The sequence below is a fragment of the Malaclemys terrapin genome, chromosome 15 (genome assembly GCF_027887155.1).
Source record: "Malaclemys terrapin pileata isolate rMalTer1 chromosome 15, rMalTer1.hap1, whole genome shotgun sequence".
In the NCBI taxonomy this organism is placed as follows: domain Eukaryota; kingdom Metazoa; phylum Chordata; order Testudines; family Emydidae; genus Malaclemys; species Malaclemys terrapin.
The window spans coordinates 10,567,113-10,590,247 of record NC_071519.1 but is presented as its reverse complement, the minus strand read 5'-3'; the positions used below and the strand labels follow the sequence as shown (position 1 = coordinate 10,590,247).

Here is a 23,135-nt window from a genome sequence, read left to right as displayed (position 1 = left end):
TGCTCTAAAGGAACACTTCCCTGAGCAATAACAGACTTTTTCTGGGTCTTACTTACATCCAGGATCACCTTTGGCCCATCAGGCAGATCTCTACACAATCCCCTTTCAGGCAAACCCATAGACTTCCTAGATAAAAGGTTAGAAACATTTCCCTTCCCTTTGCCACACACAAGTTCAGGAATTCTTTCCTTCTTGCTACAAGTTTCCACACCATCAGTAGATAACACAACCAAATCACCTTCATGCTCTCCTTGTGCCCTGGCTAGGGTATTACCCTGATTAGACAGAGTTGCTACACCCTTTACCAACCATACACTAGCAACAGGCAAAATATAAGCACCAGAATTGTCTGTTCTCTGGGATTTTGCTAAGACACTAACTGGATGCAACCTAGTTACAGTGCCATTCTCCCCAGCAGACACAGACTTAGGATCATTCCCTTCCTGGGCTTTAGTTGAATTCAGAACCAATTCTGAGATAACTGCACTATTCTCAACCATCACAGGCTGAAAGGCACCTTCTGTCTGCTCCACAGACAAAGAAGAGCTGGAGACACCCTTTCTACCAGACACACAGCTTGGGATTTCATTTCCCTTGTCCCAGCACACAGGGCTGTTCCCAGACAACTGCTTGGAGACTGAGGTAGCTTCCTCCATAGGCAAGTCAATACCCCTGACAGATACAGGCACATTTCCTTCACTATCACTATTCTCCACACAGGAAACAGGTAAGGTATAGGGACATTCATCTTCCACTATCCCTGCCTTCCCAAACTGCTGACTAGACAAAGCCATCGGCTCACAAGGCTGCCTTGGCTCCTCCAAACTTTTCCTGCCTTCCTCTCCTTTGTCCCAGCACACAGGGCTGATTACAGACAAAGACTGGGAGAATGGGGCAGCTTCCTTACCAGGCACCTTGCCACTCCCAACAGATAAACTGCTCTTCTTACTACACTGAGCCACTGCCAGCAAATCACAGTTACCCTTTTCAGATTCACTTTTACAAGCTGTACTAGCCACCAATGCATCACCCATCCAAAATCCACCCTTTCCTTCCTCAGTTAGGGCTTCCACCTGACCATCTACTTTAATCTGCTCCAGAGAAACATTTTCCTGCCCAATAAGATTTTGCTGCTCTTGATTTAACTCCAGATTCACTTCTGAGACACTAGACCAACATTCAGAAACTTCATTTACAGACAAATAGCTCTTCTCAGACAAAACTTTGGAGCAACCCTCCCCAGGCAAATCATTGCCCACAATAGACACAGGTTTAAGATCATTCCTGTCCTGTGACTGACTACCTGGACTGAACAAAGCTTTAACATTTTCCCCAATCAAAAGATCCTTAGGCAATAACTTTTTTACACCAGCTATAACTTCATGCTTAGCACCATTCCATTCAAGGTGGATTCTGGCTAATGGCACGCTTACAGTAAACTCATAGAGGACTACAACATTCACACTCTGATTTGGTAAATAATCTTCCTCTTTGACAAGATCTGCTTTAACCAGAGTGATGTTAGAAGCCATAATTTGCCCTAAACAGCTTTTACCATTGACTTTTACATTCTCTGTGAATTTTTCATTACCACTCCCATACAGAGCATTGGCACAAGTTATGGAGCCACCCCCTTTACTGAACACACAGTAAAAGCATTTACATAAAAGGTGGCAGAATTGGGGTACATTTGGTTACACCCAGACAACTGCTCAGAGTTATACAACATACCAACATTGTTATAAACCGGACTTTCAAGAGGATACAATTTCTGCTTTTCTTCCCTTGCTTTTTTGACTTGGAGCTGAAATCTTTGCACTTTTGCCTCAGCTTCTAGTTCCTGCAATCGAATTTCTGCCAGTCTTTGTTCATGTTCAAGTTGCAGTTTACTTGCTGCCTTTTGCTTTTCAATTGCTTCTGCCTTCTGATCACTGGCCATTAATAGATCTCTCAGTTCTTGATTTGTAGCTTTCTTTCTAAAGCTTATCCCCTTTTCTGAACACAAATCTTTCAGGGCTTTTTTGTCAAGGCCCTCATATGCTCTTTGCTCACCCATTGCAACTGCTCTTTAACCAACCAAACTCTCAATCCCAAAATTCAAATTTGGATAACGTGGGGTTCTGATCCAAAGCTTAATTGACCTGGTTCTGTGGATCCAAGCACGACTACGTCACTGTGACAATGCGGTTCTGGCGGAACCCAACTGAGAGTGCCAACTCAGGACAAATTGCTCAAATAGGGCAGTTACAGCCCAAGGCTGGGGTTTTTTCCACCTCTAAGGCAAACCAAACCAGCCAGACTAAGAGGACTTCGGTCTCACCCCACTGGCTAACCGCAAGTCTCACAAGCAATCTCCTTAGACACTCCAGTTTCCCAGTATTCCCACCAGTGCCACTCGTTATGGGGACAAATGGTTATGAAAACCAATACCCCAGTAAAAGAAAAAGGTTCTCCTGATCCCAAAGGACCAAGCCCCAGACCCAGGTCAATATACAAATCAGACCTTACCCACAAATCACGCTGTTGCCAATCCTTCAGAATCTAAAATCTAAAGGTTTATTCATAAAAGGAAAAAGATAGAGATAAGAGTTAGAATTGGTTAACTGGAATCAATTACATACAGTAATGGCAAAGTTCTTGGTTCAGGCTTGCAGCAGCGATGGAATAAACTGCAGGTTCAAATCAAGTCTCTGGAATACATCCCCCGCTGGGATGGGTCCTCAGTCCTTTGTTCAAAGCTTCAGCTTGTAGCAAAGTTCCTCCAGAGGTATGAAGCAGGATTGAAGACAAGATGGAGATGAGGCATCAGCCTTATATAGTCTTTTCCAGGTGTAAGCACACCTCTTTGTTCTTACTGTGGAAAATTACAGCAAAATGGAGTCTGGAGTCACATGGGCAAGTTCCTGCATACTTTGCTTTGTCTCAAGGCATATTTGCCTTCTCTCAATGGGTCCATTGTATAGCTGATGGTCCTTAATGGGCCATCAAGCAGGCTAGGCAGAGCTAACACCAGTCTGTCTGGGATGTCACCCAGAAGCATAGCATAAGTTTGAAATACAGACAGTCTAGAGCCAATATTCATAACTTCAACTACAAAACTGATACACACATATAGACAGCATAATCATAACCAGTAAACCATAACCTTGTCCTAGACACCCCATTTGACCACCTTTACACAAGATTTGGGTGCCACTACAGGACCTTGGTTGCAACAATGATCTACACGGTCCCAGTTTATGTCAATAACGTCACAGACACACACTCCTATGACTCAAAAGGAGTTGATAGAAAAGATCACAGGACTGACCCCAAAGAAGGGTGAGCTGCAAAAGGCAAAAGCAGGCAACTCATATGGTGGACCTGAGAGATCACAGTGAAGATGGTGCAAAAATCACGATGTGGGAATTAGCAAATGTGATTTAAAAAACAAAAGAAAACAAAAAATCTTTGGCCAGCCCTAGTCAGGGGATTTATTACAGTTCTCTCTCATGTGGATTTTCTGATGTCTAATGAGGCTTGAGCTATCACTGAAGCTTTTCCCGCACACAGAGCATGTGTAGGGCGTCTCTCCTGTGATGATTGTCTGATGTGTGATCAGGGCAGAGCTGTGACTGAAGCTTTTCCCGCACTAAGAGCACGTGTAGGGTGTCTCCCCGTGTGCATTCTCTGATGTCTGATAAGATATGAGCTACAACTGAAGCTTTTCCCGCACTCAGAGCATGTGTAGGGCGTCTCTCCTGTGTGGGTTCTACGATGTGTGATAAGGTATGAGCTACAACTGAAGCTTTTCCCGCACTCAGAGCATGTGTAGGGCTTCTCCCCTGTGTGGATTCTACGATGTGTGATAAGGTTTGAGCTCCGACTGAAGCTTTTCCCGCACTCAGAGCATGTGTAGGGCAACTCTCCTGTGTGGATTCTACGATGTGTGACAAGGTCTGAGCGCCGACTGAAGCTTTTCCCACACTCAGAGCATGTGTAGGGATTCTGCCCTGTGTGGATTCTATGATGTGTGATCAGGGTAGAGCTGTGATTAAAGCTTTTCCCACACTCAGAGCATGTGTAGGGCTTCTCCCCTGTGTGGATTCTCTGATGTGTGATAAGGGTAGAGCTGTAATTGAAGCTTTTCCCGCACTCAGTGCATGTGTAGGGCTTCTCTCCTGTGTGGATTCTACGATGTATGATAAGGTTTGAGCTCCGCCTGAAGCTTTTCCCGCACTCGGAGCATGTGTAGTGTCTCTCTTCCAAGTTGATTCTGTTGCTTGTTATAAGGTCTGAGTGGCTACTAAAGTTTTCCTCTGACCTCTCCTGAGTCTCACAGGCTTTTGCTTTTTCTCGGAGTGCACAACTCCTGGAAACATTCCCTTTGGATCTTCCTGATAACATTCCATGTGGTTCTACTTGCTCAGCATCTTCCTGCTGGGGTTTCTCCTCCTCATTCTCACTCACCATCCCAACACCTGATGGGAGACAGAGAGAATCCAGACATAGGTCAGTCCCTGTGCAAGAAAGAAAGGAGATCTCAGAGAGAGGAATGGAAAAAGGGATGAACAAACCAAAATATGTGTGTGAGAGATCAAACCTATAAGGAGCTGATTTTCCCCAAACCCTTCCCACAGACGAGAGAGGAAGGGATCAGTTTTGGTCCGCATCTCACCAGGACACTCAGGGGAAAGCGAGATCGGGGAGGGATCTCCTGCCAGTTGTCAGTCAGAATAGGAGGGAAGTCATGAGTGACATCTGCCGTAATGATTCCACATCTGCAGGGAACAATCCTGAACTTGGAGAGCTCACAGGGTCTTTGTAGGGCATCCCAAATGTTTCCTGCATTCCCAAACAGTTGTTGAGTTGGTTTAACCAATTCCTCACCTGTGAAGGCAGCTCTTGGGAGCACTTCTTTCTCAGAGCCCTGGAGGTCCGGGACCCACGGCTCTTCCCCTCGTTCCAGCTGCGAGATCACATCAGGTTTGGAAATTGGAAACCCTACTCCAGGGAAAGAAAACAAGGGAGGTCAGTGGAATTTGTGGGATACTTGTCACAAAGAATATTCCATGGTTTTAACCCCAGATCATTTTTAAGCAGTAACATCCCAAGGCCATCTTCCTTGGCTCAAAGTGGCAGGAGAGTTATTATTATTATAAATCATATGCATTACCTTAGTGCCTGAGGACCCATTAACAGTGGGTCCCCATTGTGCTAGGACAAGTACAAACACAGAATAGTAGATAGATGGTCCATGCCCTGAAGAATTTACAATCTAAATAGACAAGACAGACACAGAATGGGGGAAGGGGTAGAACCCACTGTTAGGATATAGATATTCAGGCCTGCCTGTAAAGCCTATACTTTAAGAACTTAGGTGTATTTTTATCACTTAGCTACTTACAGGGGTATAAAAACAAAGAATCAAGATCACAGTCCACCTGTGTCTGGGCCTTCTCTCACTAGGATAGTCTGAGGCCTTGTTCTCAGGCTAAGGCCTTTGGCTAAGCAGGAGGGGCAGCCATAAGCTGGGAAGCGTAGGGTCACATCCTCACCTCCCAAACCAATCACACTGACATAAGGTGCTATTGGGCTGTTAGGAAGACGGTCAATGTCCGGACAGCGTCCATCCCCACCAGATAAAGAAACAGATCTTAAGATGGTTTAAGAAAACTTAGTTTGATAGCATCATGTCTGGCAATAAATCACTTATTAATGGTTGTGGTTGTGAAACCCTCATTTCCATATTGTTTTATCTTTATGGCCACAACTTTTACCTTGTTAATCTGTCTGGTTCTCTAATTGTTTCTGTCTGCTGTATAATTAATGTTGCTAGGTGTAAGCAAATTATGTAGTGGAATACAATTGGTTAGAGAATATGTTAGAATTGGTTAGTTAAATTTCAGTACAATGATTGGTTAAGGTATAGCTGAGAATATTACTATATAAATGGGATCAAAAAGGAGGGGGAAAGGAAATTGGAATCATGTTTGTTAAGGGGGGAAAACAGGAACAAGGAATGGAGACACAGGCAAGACTCTGTGGCGTCAGAGCTGGGATGGGGGAAACGGGGAAAACGCTCTGTGGCGTCACAGCTGGGAAGGGGGACACGGGGAAAATGCTCTGCGGTATCAGAGCTGTCAACGGAACACTGGGGAACAGACTCTATCGCGTATAGAGATAAGGCCAATTGGTGTGAAGGGCTTCGGAATATGCCTTATCTGCGCTTCGAACGTCTGGTCTTTTGCTGCTTGCTGTCTGCGTGACAAGAACCAGGGAAGTGGGAGGGTGAAGGGAAAGCCCTCTAACAAAACTGACATGACCTGATAAGCAACAGGTAAGCCTTTAAGGAAGGTTTTAATACACTTTGGAACTGATCAGGGATTCCCACGAGGACTGATGAGGGGGCGATGGTAAATACACATTTAGATCCTTTTCTTGTTTTATATCTTTTCCCCAGAAGGCACACTGGCACACTGTCATGGATCCACAGGATCTGTGCAATGCCCTGGCTTTTAAACAGTCCTTGGGAGGTGCCCCTTGAGTGCATTAGACCCCCAAGGGGTCCCATTCTTCCACAAGAATAGGCCATGTAGCTTCAACACCTGAGACTGAGCCTCTGGCTTCAACACTCCTATTTCAACCTGTGAGCTCTGCCCAGCAGGTCCAGCTGAATGATACTCCTGGTCAGAGACTGTTCCTCAGTCAATGAACAGAGCAAGTTTTTGCTGTGACACTGGGCAGACTTTTAAAACATAGCAGGGTTTATTAGTCGACCGAAACACAGCATTGGAAAGTCCTTAGATTAGCACAGGGAAGCGAAGAAGACAATATAGTCCATACTGGCCAATGCCCGTGAGCCCTGCTGCTGTAGAAAATGCTTTGGTTTCCTTTCCCTGTGCCTATCCATTAGTCTTCGCTCCGGTAGAGCTCCCTGCATCTGCGAGCCCAGTCCTTCCCGCTCCCAAAACGTAACGAATCCATGTATGCTTCACTCAGCCAAGTGGAGATCCTCCCATGGACAGGAGACAATTATTCCCTTATCAGAGGGGTAGCCGTGTTAGCCTGAATCTGTAAAAAGCAACAGAGGGTCCTGTGGCACCTTTAAGACTAACAGAAGTATTGGAATTCTGGGTTGAGATCCCAATGCCTGATGGGGCCAAAAACATTTTCGCGGGTGGTTCTGGGTACATCCTCCCCCCTCTCCAGGGAAGCAACGGCAGACAACTGTTTCACGCCTTTTTCCTGGGTGAACAGTGCAGACGACATACCACGGCAAGCATGGAGCCCGCTCAGCTCAAGACAGCAGTCATAAATATTGTAAACACCTCGTGCGTTATTGTGCAGTTTATGCTGAACCAGAACCTGCAAAACCAGGCGGCGAGGAGTAGGCTACGGTAGCGCGGCGTTGAGAGTGATGAGGACCTGGACATGGAATTCTATCAAACCGCGGGCCCCGGTGCTTTGGAGATCATGCTGTTAATGGGGCAGGTTATAAACATGGAATGCCGATTCTGGGTCCGGGAAACAAGCACAGGCTGGTGGGACCGCACAGTGTTGCAGGTGTGGGACAATTCCCAGTGGCTGCGAAACTTTCGCATGCGTAAGGGCACTTTCATGGAACTTTGTGACTTGCTTTCCCCTGCCCTGAAGTGCCAGAATACTAAAACAAGAGCAGCCCTCACAGTTGAGAAGCGAGTGGCGATAACCCTGTGGAAGCTTGCAACGCCAGACAGCTACCGGTCAGTCGGGAATCAATGTGGAGTGGGCAAATCTACTGTGGGGGCTGCTGTGATGCAAGTAGCCAAAGCAATCACTGAGGTGCTGCTACGAAAGGTAGTGACTCTGGGAAATGTGCAGGTCATAGTGGATGGCTTTGCTGCAATGGGATTCCCTAACTGTGGTGGGGCGATAGATGGAACCCATATCCCTATCTTGGCACCGGAGCACCAGGGTACCCAGTACATAAACCGCAAGGGGTACTTTTCAATGCTGCTGCAAGCCCTGGTGGATCACAAGGGATGTTTCACCAACATCAACGTGGGCTGGCCAGGAAGGGTTCATGACGCTCATGTCTTCAGGAACACTTCTCTGTTTAAACGGCTGCAGCAAGGGACTTACTTCCCGGACCAGAAAATAACCGTTGGGGATGTTGAAATGCCAATAGTTATTCTTGGGGACCCAGCCTACCCCTTGATGCCATGGCTCATGAAGCCATACACAGGCAGCCTGGACAGGAGTCAGGAGCTGTTCAACTACAGCCTGAGCAAGTGCAGAATGGTGGTAGAATGTGCATTTGGCCGTTTAAAAGGCCGCTGGCGATCGTTACTGACTTGCTCAGACCTCAGCCAAACCAATATCCCCATTGTTATTGCTGCTTGCTGTGTGCTCCACAATCTCTGTGAGAGTAAGGGGGAGACCTTTATGGCGGGGTGGGAGGCTGAGGCAAATCGCCTGGCCGCTGCTTATGCGCAGCCAGACACCAGGGCGATTAGAAGATCACACCAGGAAGCGCTGCGCATCAGAGAAGCTTTGAAAACCAGTTTCATGACTGGCCACGCTACGGTGTGAAATATCTGTTTGTTGAAAACCCGCCCCCTTGATTGACTCATTCCCTGTAAGCAAACCACCCTCCCCCCTTAAATCACAGCTTGCTTTTAAAGGAAATAAAGTCACTATCATTTAATAATCATGTATTCTTTATTAATTGATTATAAACATAGGGAGAGAACCAACAAGGTAACCTGGGTGAGGTTTGGGAGGAGGATAGGAGGGAAGTAAAAGGCCATTGAAAAAATTCAATATAATGACAGCCTTTTGGTTGGCCTGTCCACTGGGGTGGACTAGGAGGGTGCACGGAGCCTCCCCCACCACGTTCTTACATGTCTGGGTGAGGAGGCTATGGAACATGGTGAGTGGGGAGGGAGGTTATACAGTGGCTGCAGCGGCACTCTGTTATCCTGCTGCCGTTCCTGAAGCTCCACCAGACGCCAGAGCATGTCCGTTTGATCACGCAGCAGCCCCAGCGTTGCAGCTTGCCACCTCTCATCTCGAGCGTCCCTCATGACTCACGTTCACTGGCATCTTTCCTGTATTTAGATACTGTGTCCTTCCACTCATTCAAATGAGCTCTTTCATTGCGGGTGCATTCCATTATTTCCGAGAACATCTTGTCTCGCGTCCTCTTTCTCCGCCGCCTTATCTGAGATAGACTTCGGGACAGAGGAGGGAGGCTTGAAAAATTTGCAGCTGCTGGAGGGATGAAAAAAAAGGAGAGAAGTTTTTAAAATGATACATTTTACAGAACAATGCTTATACTCTTTCATGGTGAACAACACTATTCACATTACATAGCACATGTGATTTCAGTACAAGGTCGCATTTTCCATCTTAATATTGAGTGCCTGTGGCTTTGGTGTTAGAGATCACAGACGCAGGTCCGGGCAACAGAATTCGGCTTGCGTGTGGCCATGGTAAGCCATTGTCTTTCGGCTTGTGCGCCCTCCTTTCCCACATACCAAGCAAAGCCCGTTGAGTGCTGCGGTTTTCCTGTTAACCTTCAGCAGCAGAAAACAAACTACTCCCCCCCCCCCCGGCATCCAATTCTCTGGGATGATCGCTTTATCCCTCCCCCAACCGCGTGGCTGTTATCAGGGAAGATCCCTGCAGAAACCAAACTAACCCCCCGCCCCCCATGAATTATCTGGGATGATCGCTGTACCCCTCCCCCCACTGCGTGGCTGTTATCAGGGAAGATCCCTGCTAGCCAAAGGCGAAAAGCTCAGCGCCAATTCCCCCCCCCCCGCCACGCTTGGCTAACTGCAGGGAAGGATTTCTTTTCAGCCACAGGCAAACAGCCCAGTAGGAACAGCCACCTCTGTCCCTTTAATTAAATTCCCGTATTTCAACCAGGTTACCATGAGCGATATCACTCTCCTGAGGATTACACAGCGAGATAAAGAACGGATGTTGCTTGAATGCCAGCAAACACCGGGACCATACGCTGCCAGGCTTTGTCATGCAATGATACCAGATTACTTGCTACTAGCATGGCATTTTCAAGTGTCCTACCATGGAGGACAGAATAAGGCTGCGCTGCCCAGAAACCTTCTGCAAAGGCTTTTGGAGTATCTCCAGGAGAGCTTCATGGAGATGTCCCTGGAGGATTTCCGCTCCGTCCCCAGACACGTTAATAGACTTTTCCAGTAGCTGTACTGGCCGCGAATGCATCCCAAGTTCTCAGGGCAAAGTAATCATTAAAAAACGCTTGCTTTTAAAACAGGTTTTATATTTTAAAAGGTAAACTCACCTGAGTTCCCTTCCATGGGGTCATGGTCTTGGGTACTGGCTTGGGAGGGTACTTCAGTCAGGCTGAGAAAAAGATCCTGTATGTTGGGGAGAACGGAGTGCTGTGTGCTCTCCGCAAGCTTGTCGTCCTCCTCCTCTCCTCTTCCCCGTCCCCAGAATCCTCAGGTGTGGCTGATGAGATTACCCCCGCCTCGGAATCCACAGTCAGAGGTGGGGTAGTGGTGGCGGCCCCCCCTAGAATTGCATGCAGCTCACCGTAGAAGTGGCATGTCTGCGGCTCTGACCCGGAGCGACCGTTTGCCTCCTTTGTTTTCTGATAGGCTTGTATGAGCTCCTTGACTTTCACGCGGCACTGCTCTGAGTCCCTATTGTGGCCTCTCTCCATCATGCCCTTGGAGATTTTTTCAAAAGTTTTGGCATTTCGTCTTTTCGAACGAAGTTCTGCTAGCACTGAATCCTCTCCCCATATAGCGATCAGATCCAGTACCTCCCGTACAGTCCATGCTGGTGCTCTTTTTCGATTATCAGCCTGCATGGTTACCTGTGCTGATGAGCTCTTTGTGGTCACCTGTGCTCTCCTGTGCTGGGCAAACAGGAAATGAAATTCAAATGTTCGCGGGGCTTTTCCTGTCTACCTGGCCAGTGCATCCGAGTTCAGATTGCTGTCCAGAGCGGTCACAATGGTGCACTGTGGGATAGCTCCCGGAGGCCAATAACATCGAATTGCGGCCACACTAACCCTAATTCGAAATGACAATATCGATTTTGGCGCTACTCCGCTCGTCGGGGAGGAGTACAGAAATCGATTTGAAGAGCCCCTTATTTTGAAATAAATGGCTTCGTTGTGTGGATGATTTAACGCTGCTAAATTCGAATTAAACTCATAGTGTAGACCAGGCCCTAGTCTCATGTCTTGTGGACAATTTTATACTCGCTAGAGGTAAAATGCCATTATCACAGTATTGCTTATTAGCTTGGAACATGCGTGGAGGGGCAAGGAGGTGAACATAAATAAATAGGTTATTAAGGGCAGGTCTACACTACAGCCGGGATCGACGCTCTGAGATCGATCCACCAGTGGTCGATTTAGCGGGTCTAATAAAGACCTGCCAAATCGACTGCAAATCGCTCTCCAGTTCTCTACTCCTGACTCTACCCCTGAAGCTCTCCCGTCGACCCCCCACAGTGTACACCCTGCTGGAACTCGACCTAAGGTACGTCCACTCCAGCTGTTTTTCTTGTAGCTGGAGTTGCGTAGTGCAGGTTGACTGGCCGCAGTAGTGTAAACATAGCCTAAGCTTACTACAGTTCAGGGCCTTATATTAAGTTGAGGCTTTGTGGGAGTAGTTATGCTGAAGTCTAGGATTTACTTGAGGCTTGGGCAGGGATTCGGGGTTAAAGGTCTGGGATCCCCCACAGCTCTAGATCCCTAAACCTCTCCTCCCTCCCACTGACCCACTCAGCTCACTTCCTGGGTGCCCTCCCTCCACACTCCCCTCCCCTTCTTCCCATTACTCTCAGCCATCACCACCTCCCGGCACCCTGGGAGCTTCTTGTCTTCCCTCCTAGTCTCTCACTACCTCATCCCTCCCTGCTGATTCTTAACTCTAATCCTGCACACACCCTCCTCATGTCCTGGCACCCCAGAATTATCTACTCCCCCATTCTCCTCCCGTCCCAAAGCTCTGTTCTCCCTTCACCCATGGGGTCCTGAATGGCAACATTTTACGCTCTCCTAGCAAAAGAGGAGCTCATCTGACTCATTTGGGGGGAGGAATAGCTCAGGGGTTTCAGCATTGGCCTGCTAAACCCAGGGTTGTGAGTTCAATCCGGGCGGGGGCCACTTAGGGATTTGGGGGAAAATCAGTACTTGGTCCTCCTAGTAAAGGCAGGGGGCTGGACTCAATCACCTTTCAAGGTCCCTTCCAGTTCTAGGAGATAGGACATCTCCATTAATTTATTTAATTTACTGTCACACAAGCCATGCATGAGTCATACACCTATTTACTTAATTTAGAATTCTACAGGCAGCATATTTGCCTCTTAAAATGAGGAAAAGGCATGAAAGCTACAGTTATTAATGTAGCCAATAAGGATACCTTAAATGCAATTTTAAAATGACTAACGGCACCAAAAAGGCACATGGGCAAAAATTATACTAGCGTATGGGAGATAAGGCAAAAAGGGGGGGGCAGGGAAACTTGTCAAAACTTGTATGACGAATAAAGGTATAAAGTTATTCTGGTTCTTGAGACCCTGCAGCTTCTAATAACCCAGGGGACAGGACTCCTTACCCAACAAGACCACCGTTTCATAGTTCTCCTGCATGACATCCCTGTAGAGGGCTTTCTGAGCGGGGTCCAGCAGAGCCCATTCCCCCTTCGTGAAATACACAGCCACCTCCTCGAAAGTCACCAACCCCTGAAAGAGAAAGAGTCCAACACTCAGTACCTGCTGCCCCACTCACAACCCCACTATTCACGGAACAGCAGCGCCAAGTAAATGGAAACTCCGGGAGGCACATGTTAACAGAGTCCCACCCCACCTTGTTTAGAGCAGCCAGGAGGCATCAGAGGGTAGAAAGAGAGAACCTTTGTCTCTCCCAGCTGACAGATGGAGGCAGGGTCTTCACATTTATCACATGCCTACTAGCCAGAGCTTGATATAGGAGATGGGGCTGTCTCTGGACCCTGCTGGTGGCTCCCTGGTAGGAATACCAACACCCTTCAAATAAAATATATGAAAGAAAGGGAAGTCAATAGTAAAGAATATAAGTTAGAAGGTCAGAATTGTAGAAAATTGGTAAGGGAAGCTATCAGAAATCAATGAAAATAAGAAGGAAGTTTTAAAAAGTATATTAAGTACAAAATGAATCCTAACAATGGTAGTGGTAAATTACTAGATGGAAATGGTAGAATTATCAAAAATAATGCAGAAGAGGTAAAGTGTTCAATAAATATTTCTCTCCTGGATTTGGAGAAAAACAGATGATGTAACTCATATCATAAGATGTTGACGCCGACAGTCTTTCCATTCCAACAGTAAGGGTACGTCTTATCCGGGATTGATATATCGATCCCCGAACGTGCTCACCGTCGACTCCGGAACTCCACCAGAGCGAGCGGCGGTAGCGCAGTCGACGGGGGAGCTGCGGCCGTCGATCCTGCGCCATGTGGACCCCAGGTAATTCGATCCAAGATACTTCGATTTCAGCTACGGTATTCGCGTAGATGAAGTTGCGTATCTTGGATCGATCCCCCCCTCTAGTGAAGACCAGCCCCAACTCACAAGGATGTTAAACAGCAGCTATTAAAGTTAGATGTGTTTAAATCAGTGGGTCCATATAACTAGAGTTTTGAAAGACCTGGTGGAGGAGCATGGTGGACTGTTAATGTGGATTTTAATTACGGCTTGGAACACTGGGGAAATTCCATAAGACAGGAATAAAGCTAATGCTGTGCCAATATTTAAAAGGTATAAAAGAGATGACCTATCTCATTACAAGAGTGTTAGTCAGAAATCGATACTGGGCAAGAGAATGGAGCAGCCGATACTGGACTTCATTAATAAAGAATTAAAGGAGGGTAATATCATTAGTACCCGTTAACAAAAGTGTAGACACAATAGATCCTATTAAACTAACTGGATATCCTTATTGGATGAGATCAAAAGTTTGGTTGCAGCTAATAGAACTGATGTAATATACCTAGACTTCTGTAAGGTATATGAGTTGGTTCAGCACAATATTTTGACTAGAAAGATACAAAACACACACGGCATACATTAAATAGATTAAAAACTGTGATTGTAAATGGGGAACCATGGTCGAGTGGATTTCTTTCTAGGGGGTTCCCACAAGGATTGGTTCTTGGCTCTGTGCTATTTAACATTCTTATCAATGACCTAGAAGAGAATACAAGATCATCACTTATAAAGTTTGCAGTTGCCACAAAGATTGGGAGTGGTGGTAACTAATGAAGTGTCAGTAGATTCAGGTTCCAGCACTGGGAGTCTGGGAAGTTTTCCCAGCCCTGGCTGGAGGGTTATTTCCTGTTCCACAAAGAGGGGAAGTTCCATTCCCAACTCCTGTGCCTTGAAATTAGGCCCTATCTGACACTACACCCCATATTCAGCATAGTGGTAGGATTATAATATGATATAGGATATAATTATGATGCATTTTGTGCAAGATGCGTTATGTGCGGTATCATTGGAAAAGTTATGATTTGTTGAATATGATTATCCTATTTGTGTACATGGATCATATTTGTATCTGAAGTTATGGACATTGACTATGTATCTGTATTTCAAATGTGCTTATTCGGGTAACACCCACAACTAGCCTTTCAGGTACAACAATGAAGAAGCCAGACAGTGCTGATGGCTCACCAACAAAGACAATGGACCGTGGAAGAGCTTACCCTTCCTGTGAATGTTTCAGCCAGCCTATGAGTCATGGCTACTATGACTCAGCACGGCATGCTAGGGCATGTGACCAGACCACATGACACTGAACTCCATTTTGGTACCTGTATTTTTCCACTAACAGGAATGGAAACTGAGTTTGGAACAAAGGGTTCCCGCCATCTGGAAAAGCTACATGAGGTGGGGTGTGACATCTTCTCTTGGCCTCATTTCCCACACAACAGAACTCCTGGAAGCACCTGAGGAACAAAGACTGAACTGGGGGAAGTGTTGGTCCCAGGGTAAAGTGATTTCCAGCTTGTGTATGGAAACTTGGCGGACTGCTTCAATCATCAGTCAGGGTGAGAAATTGCTAATTCAAATTCTATCCATCTAGTACAGGGGCAGGCAAACTTTTTGGCACGAGGACCGCATCGGGTTTTGGAAATTGTATGGAGGACCGGTTCGGGGAGGGGGGAGTGGCCCAGCCCCCACTCCCTATCTGCTCCCTCCCACTTCTCACCCCTGACAGCCCATCCCCAGGACTCCTGTCTCATCCAACACCCCCTGTTCCCTGATGGCCCCCTGGGACCCCTGCCCCATCCACCCCCCTGCTCCCTGTTCCATGACTGCTCCCAGAACCCCCACCCCTGACTGCCCCTGCCACCCCAGCCAACCCCCCTTCCTTCCTGACAGCCCCCCCCAGACACCTACCCCCATTCAACCCTCCCAATTCCCCACCTTCTGACCGCACTGACCCGTATCCACACCCCGGCCCCCGACCAACACCCTGAACTCCCCTGCCCTCTTTCCAACCCCCCCGCTCCCTGCCTCCTTACCGCAGTGCCTGGAGCACCGGTGGCTGGTGATGCTACAGCCACACACTGTGCAGCATAGAGCACCGGGTCAGGCCGGACCCTGCAGCGGCACTTCCGCAGGAGCTCACAGCCTCGCCACCCCGAGCATTGCGCTGGCAGAGGGGCGAGCTGAGGCTGCGGGGGAGGGGGAACAGGAGGAAAGGGTCTGGGGGCTAGCCTCCCGGGCCAGGAGCTCAGGGGCCGGGCAGGAGAATCCCGCGGGCCAGATGTGGACCGTGGGCCATAGTTTGCCCACCTCTGATCTAGTATGTTAGGCTTAGTTTGAGTTTTTGGTTATTTGCTAAGTAATCTGCTTTGATCTATTTGCTATCACTTATCGCTGGGAAATTGGCTGATGGCTTCTATCTGTCCCTGAGTGGCTTAGGTAAAGCACTCGGGTAGCTTAGTTGAGTGTATGGCACCACCTGCTCTCGTGTTGGGTGATAACAAGGCCTGGAGAGGCTGGCTGAATCTCCAGCAAAGCAGTATGAGAAGGGCCAGCCCAGCTTGAGGGTTAGAGGGCACAGCAATTCCCAGAAGCCCCCCAGACTGCACCCCAGAGTGACAACCCATCACACCCTAGATTACACAAGTCTCAGCATGTTTGTCACATCCTGTCCCCTCCCTTTCTCCACCCTACATAGTTCCTGCCTCCCACCACCTCGAGCAGCTCCCACCCTCCTATGCATTTACTGCTCCTCTTCCTCCAAGCAGAACCCATCACCAGCTCCCTGATAATCCCTTACCTGAGCCAGCTCCATTGCAGCCATTTCCTTCTTGCTGGGAGGAGGGGATGATCTGCAGCGAAATGTGGACATTATTCTGTAGCCTGCCAGGGCGAGAAGGGCAATGTGAGAGCATTCAAATGGGGTTTCTGTCCATTCCACAAGCCGATTCCCCCTGGATTTTTCCCTGCTAATGGACATTCTAGGTTCTGCCACACTGCGAAGCACAGAGTGACCTTATTCCAGTACAGGCCTAGCCCCCACCCACAAGGGTGTAACCCTCTGAGACATGGTGACACCCTCCCAGTAACAGAGTCTTTCTGTTACACTTATAAAGTTTGCAGATGATACCAAGCTGGGAGGGGTTGCAAGTGCTTTGAAGGATAGAATTAAAATAATCTGGACAAACTGGAGAAATGGTCTGAAGTATATAGGATGAAATTCGATAAGGACAAATCCAAAGTACTTCACTTAGGAAGGAACAATCAGTTGTACACATACAAAGTGGGAAATGACTGCCTAGGAAGGAGTACTGCGGAAAGAGATCTGGGGGTCACAGTGGATCACAAGGTAAATATGAGTCATCAGTGTTACAGTGTTGCAAAAAAAGCAAGTATCATTCTGGGATGTATTAGCAGGAGTATTGTAAGCAAGACACGAGAAGTAATTCTTCCTCTCTACTCCACGCTGATTAGGCCTCAACTGGAGCAGTGTGTCCAGTTCTGGGCACCACATTTCAGGAAAGATGTGGACAAATTGGAGAAAGTCCAGAGAAGAGCAACAAAAATGATGAAAGGTCTAGAAAACATGACCTATGAGGCAAGATTGAAAAAATTGCATTTGTTTAGTCTGGAGAAGAGAAGACTGAGAAAGGACAGGATCACAGTTTTCAAATACATAAATGGTTGTTACAAGGAGGAGGGAGAAAAATTGTTCTTCTTAACATCTGAGGATAGGACAAGAAGCAATGGGCTTAAATTGCAGAAAGAGAGGTTTAGGTGGGACATTAGGAAAAAAATCCTATCTCTCAGAGTGGTTAAGCACTTGAATAAATTGCCTAGGGAGGTTGTGGAATCTCCATCACTGGGGATTTTTAAGAGCAGGCTGGACAAACACCTGTCAGGGATGGTCTAGATAATACTTACTCCTGCCTTGAGTGCAGGGGACAGGACTAGATGAACTCTCAAGGTCCCTTCCAGTTCTATGATTTTATAAACCAAGGGCCAGAGAAGAGCAGAATCAAAGGAGTCACTTTGGGGGATTCTCCCTCTCATTGTCTCCAAGGCTGTCTCAGGTTTACTAAGTTGTTTGATGCTCCAGCCTTTATACAGTCTCTCCTGGGAGTGCCCCATTTCATGGGCTGGGCCTAGTTTTAGCTTTTGGCAAGCGTGACCCTGGGGGCTCTGAGACTGGGCCTCCTTGTCTCAGCACACCTTGTTTCTTTCTGCGGCTCCCCAGTGAGTCCAAATGAGTAGGGCCTGGTCTACGCTATGAGTTTAATTCGAATTTAGCAGCGTTAAATCGAATTAACCCTGCACCCGTCCACACAACGAAGCCATTTATTTCAAAATAAAGGGCTCTTAAAATCGATTTCTGTACTCCTCCCCGACGAGCGGAATAGCGCCGAAATCAATATTGCCATTTCGAATTAGGGTTAGTGTGGCCGCAATTCGATGGTATTGACCTCCGGGAGCTATCCCACAGTGCACCATTGCTGTCCAGAGCGGTCACAATCTGAACTCGGATGCACTGGCCAGGTAGACAAGAAAAGCCCCGCAAACATTTGAATTTAATTTCCTGTTTGCCCAGCACAGGAGAGCACAGGTGACCACAGATAGCTCATCAGCACAGGTAACCATGCAGGCCGATAATCGAAAAAGAGCACCAGCATGAACCGTACGGGACGTACTGGATCTGACTGCTATATGGGGAGAGGATTCAGTGCTAGCAGAACTGCGTTCGAAAAGACGAAATGCCAAAACTTTTGAAAAAATCTCCAAGGGCATGATGGAGAGAGGCCACAATAGGGACTCAGAGCAGTGCCGCGTGAAAGTCAAGGAGCTCAGGCAAGCCTATCAGAAAACAAAGGAAGCAAACAGTCGCTCTGGGTCAGAGCCGCAGACGTGCCACTTCTATGCTGAGCTGCATGCAATTCTAGGGGGGGGGCCGCCACCACTACCCCACCTCTGACCATGGATTCCGAGGTGGGGGTAATCTCATCAGCCACACCTGAGGATTCTGCGGACGGGGAAGAGGAGGAGGAGGATGAGCTTGCGGAGAGCACACAGCACTCCGTTCTCCCCAACAGCCAGGATCTTTTTCTCAACCTGACTGAAGTACCCTCCCAAGCTAGTACCCAAGACCATGACCCAATAGAAGGGACCTAAGGTGAGTTTACCTTTTAAAATATAAAACATGGTTTAAAAGCAAGTGTTTTTTAATGATTACTTTGCCCTGAGGACTTGGGATGCATTCGCGGCCAGTAGAGCTACTGGAAAAGTCTGTTAACGTGTCTGGGGATGGAGCGGAAATCCTCCAGGGACATCTCCTGGAGGTACTCCAAAAGCCTTTGCAGAAGGTTTCTGGGCAGCGCAGCCTTATTCCGTCCTCCATGGTAGGACACTTGAAAATGCCATGCTAGTAGCAAGTAATCTGGTATCATTGCCTGACAAAGCCTGGCAGCGTATGGTCCCGGTGTTTGCTGGCATTCAAGCAACATCCGTTCTTTATCTCGCTGTGTAATCCTCAAGAGAGTGATATCGCTCATGGTAACGTGGTTGAAATACGGGAATTTAATTAAAGGGACAGAGGTGGCTGTTCCTACTGGGCTGTTTGCCTGTGGCTGAAAGGAAATCCTTCCCTGCAGTTAGCCAAGCGCGGAGGGGGGGGGGGGAATTGGCGCTGAGTTTTTTGCGTTTGGCTAGCAGGGATCTTCCCTGATACCAGCCACGCAGTGGGGGGAGGGATAAAGCGATCATCCCAGAGAATTGGATGGGGGGGGGGCAGGGGGTTTAGTTTGTTTTCTGCTGCTCAAGGTTAACAGGAAAACCGCAGCAGTCAACGGGCTTTGCTTGGTATGTGGGAAAGGAGGGAGCAGAAGCCAAAAGACAATGGCTTACCATGGCCGCATGCAAGCCAAATTCTGTTGCCTGGACCTGCGTCTGTGATCTCTAACACGAAAGACACAGGCACTCAATATTAAGATGGAAAACGTGACCTTGTACAATCACATGTGCTATGTAATGTGAATAGCATTGTTCACCATGAAAGAGTATAAGCATTGTTCTGTAAAATGTATCATTTTAAAAACTTCTCTCCTTTTTTCCATCCCTCCAGCAGCTGCAAATTTTTCAAGCCTCCCTCCTCCGTCCCGAAGGCTATCTCAGATAAGGTGGCGGAGAAAGAGGCAGCGAGATGAGATGTTCTCGGAAATAATGGAATGCACCCCCAATGAAAGAGCTCATTTGAATGAGTGGCAGGACACGGTATCTAAGTACAGGAAAGATGTCAGTAAACGTGAGGTCATGAGGGACGCTCGAGATGAGAGGTGGCAGGCTGCAATGCTGGGGCTGCTGCGTGATCAAACGGACATGCTCCGGCGTCTGGTGGAGCTTCAGGAACGGCAGAAGGATAACAGAGTGCCGCTGCAGCCACTGTATAACCTCCCTTCCCCCTCACCATGTTCCATATCCTCCTCACCCAGACGTGTAAGGACGCGTGGGGGGGAGGCTCCGTGCACCCTTCCACTCCACCCCACCCCAGTGGACAGCCCAAGCAAAAGGCTGTCATTATATTGAATTTTTTCAGTGGCCTTTTACTTCCCTCCTATCCTCCTCCCAAACCCCACCCAGGCTAGCTTGTCAGTTCTCTCCCTATGTTTATAATCAATTAATAAAGAATACATGATTTTTAAATGGTAGTGACTTTATTTCCTTTAAAAGCAAGCTGTGATTTAAGAGGGGAGGGTGGTTTGCTTACAGGGAATGAGTCAATCAAGGGGGTGGGTTTTCAACAAACAGAACTTTCACACCATAGCGTGGCCAGTCACAAAACTGGCTTTCAAAGCTTCTCTGATGCGCAGCGCTTCCTGGTGTGATCTTCTAATCGCCCTGGTGTCTGGATACGCATAATCAGCAGCCAGGCGATTTACCTCAGCCTCCCACCCCGCCATAAAGGTCTCCCCCTTACTCTCACAGAGATTGTGGAGCACACAGCAAGCAGCAATAACAATGGGGATATTGGTGTGACGAACTGGGCCTGTTCTCACTGTGGTCTGTGAGTGCTGACAGGGGAGTGTGGCTGGAATAGTCTGCATTGGAGGATGGGAGACAGCCCGAGGGCGCATACCTGAGTGTGTAACACGAGAACCCAGGAAGGGGTTGAAGGCCAGGGGACTCCTTAGCCCGGGAAACTGAACAAAGGCTGTGGGAGGGGTCGCTGAGGCGAGAGTGTGGGAAGCAGGCTGGAGAGATGGCTGGGAGGCAGAGATGGCTCTGACCTCCCAAGGGGGGCTGGGCTGGGATGCCTTGGGCCCCCAAGATGGACCTAACTGAGGGGGTCCCTGTTGTCTGTGCCTGCAAGACCTGTCTTGGACTGTATTCCTGTCATCCAAATAAACCTTCTGCTTTACTGGCTGGCTGAGAGTCGCAGTGAATCGCAGGAAGCCGGGGGTGCAGGGCCCTGAGTTCCCCAATACTCCGTGACAACTGGTGGCAGCGGCGGGATCTACTGCACCCCGTGGACGGCGCTTCCTGCAGTAAGTGACTGGGGAGCAGTAAAACGAAGGGGGATTGACGGGGACCAGGCGTGCTGAAGAGTGAGAGAGAGAGAGTTATTACCCCTGGGAGTGTGTGACCAGCGAGAAGGACTTTTGCAGTAACAGGGTCCCCCGGGGGGATCGCAGCGAGTGGTCCCAGGGGCGGAGGAGTCTGCAGCTCGACCCTGGCAGAGAGGTGGTGACCTCGAGAAGGGCTGGCACACTAGGGGTCTCCCTGGGAACTGTGGGGAGCTGTGAGCACACAGGCCGGTGAGTGGCCAGCAGGAAGATGTATGCCAAGCGGCTTAAGAGCGACCTGGTGAAGCTGTGCAAGCAGAGGGGGCTGTGCATTGGGAGGCTCACCAAAGAACAGCTCATTGCCCGGCTGGAGGCGGAAGATCGCGCGAATGAACTGATCCCTGTGTCTCAGGGAAGCAGCCTGGCAAATGCAGCGCAGGCACCAGTGTCTGTCCCAGCTGGGAGTGGTCAGCCGGCTGCTGAGGGCTTCCCGAGACCCCTCCTTCCTATGCCTAGGGGAAGGGTGGGGAGGAGCCCAGCAAATACCGAAGGCGCCGTGGCCCCCCCGGCCAGCAGGGGACCCTCCCAGCGAAGCTCGCCGGCCAGCAGAGGATCCTCCCGGCGACGTTCGGCATCTGGGGAGCGGAATTGGCTGGAATGGGAGAAAGAGCTAAAACTGAGAGAGCTGGAGGATCGTGAACAACAGAGACAGCATGAAGAGAGACAGCATCAGCGTGAACAGGAGGAGAACGAGAGACAGAGACAGGAGAATGAGAGACAGCGTCAGCATGAACTGGAACTGGCGAGATTGAAGGGCAGCGAACCCCCGGCTGCGGTGAGTGAGGGGGGACCCAGGACTGCACGGAGCTTTGATAAGTGCATCCTGGCCCCACACAAGGAGGGGGAGGACATGGATGACTTCCTGGAGGCCTTTGAGACGGCCTGCGAGCTGCACCGGGTTGATCCCGCAGACAGACTCCGGGTCCTTACCCCCTTACTGGACCCCAAATCCGTGGCATTGTACCGCCAACTGGGAGAGGCAGAGAAAGGGGACTACGAACTATTCAAAAAGGCCCTGCTACGAGAGTTTGGGCTGACTCCTGAGATGTACTGGGAAAGGTTCCGGAGTCAAGATAAAACCCCTGAGATCTCATATCTGCAACTAGCCGCCCGCATGGAAAGATACGCCAGCAAGTGGGCTGGTGGGGCCCAGACGAAGGAGGACCTGATTAAACTGCTGGTACTGGAGCAACTGTATGAGCAGTGCCCATCCAACCTGAGGCTGTGGTTGGTGGACAGAAAGCCAGAGAACCCGCGACACGCCGGGCAGCTGGCCGATGAGTTTGTAAAGAGCCGGTCAGGAGATAAAAGGGAGGAGTCCCAAAGGAACAGTCCCACCACAACGCAGAGAGAGAGTCACCATGGGACCTCCCCATGGGAAAATACAGAAAAAACCCATCAGAGGGGAGCATCCGGCATCAGGACCATCCGACCTACTCAAGGGGACCCATGGGACATGGGCTGCTACCACTGTGGCCAAAAGGGCCACATACGGGCCCAGTGCCCTAGGCTCAGGGACAGACTGAGCAGACCGAACCCACAGAGGGTTGACTGGGTAGAGACCCAGCCCGGCGAAAGGCAGCATTCCCAGGGAAGGGGGGCTGGCAGAGTACCACCTGCTAAGGAGGGAGGAGAGCTCCAGGCCAGCTCCTCTAGGGGGCTGGATGCTCCAGACTCAGGGTTTTTGGTTTATATGGTAGGCGCGGGGTTGTCCCTCCGGAGAGAGTACCTTGTTCCCCTGGAGGTGGATGGGAGGAAGGTCAATGGATACTGGGATACGGGCGCAGAGGTGACGCTGGCCCGGCCCGAGGTGGTGGCCCCAGATCAGGTGGTGCCCAACACCTACCTGACCCTGACGGGGGTGGGCGGAACACCAGTCAAAGTACCCGTGGCAAGGGTACACCTGAAGTGGGGGGCCAAGGAGGGCCCCAAGGATGTGGGGGTATACCCGTATTTGCCCACTGAGGTATTGATGGGGGGGGACCTGGAGAACTGGCCAAGCAACCCCCAAAGGGCACTGGTTGT

At 49.1% G+C, this 23,135-nt stretch overlaps 1 protein-coding gene across 1 annotated transcript in view; it reads right to left on the bottom strand.

The window, feature by feature from the left end:
• The window catches only part of LOC128822971 (zinc finger protein OZF-like), a 130,837-nt gene that overhangs the window by 61,179 nt on the left and 46,523 nt on the right, over positions 1-23,135 (bottom strand). Inside the window, exon 6 of the mRNA XM_054004895.1 lies at positions 3,675-4,207. Coding sequence (XP_053860870.1) covers positions 3,675-4,207 — 533 coding nt within the window. The remainder of the gene's footprint in view (positions 1-3,674; positions 4,208-23,135) is intronic.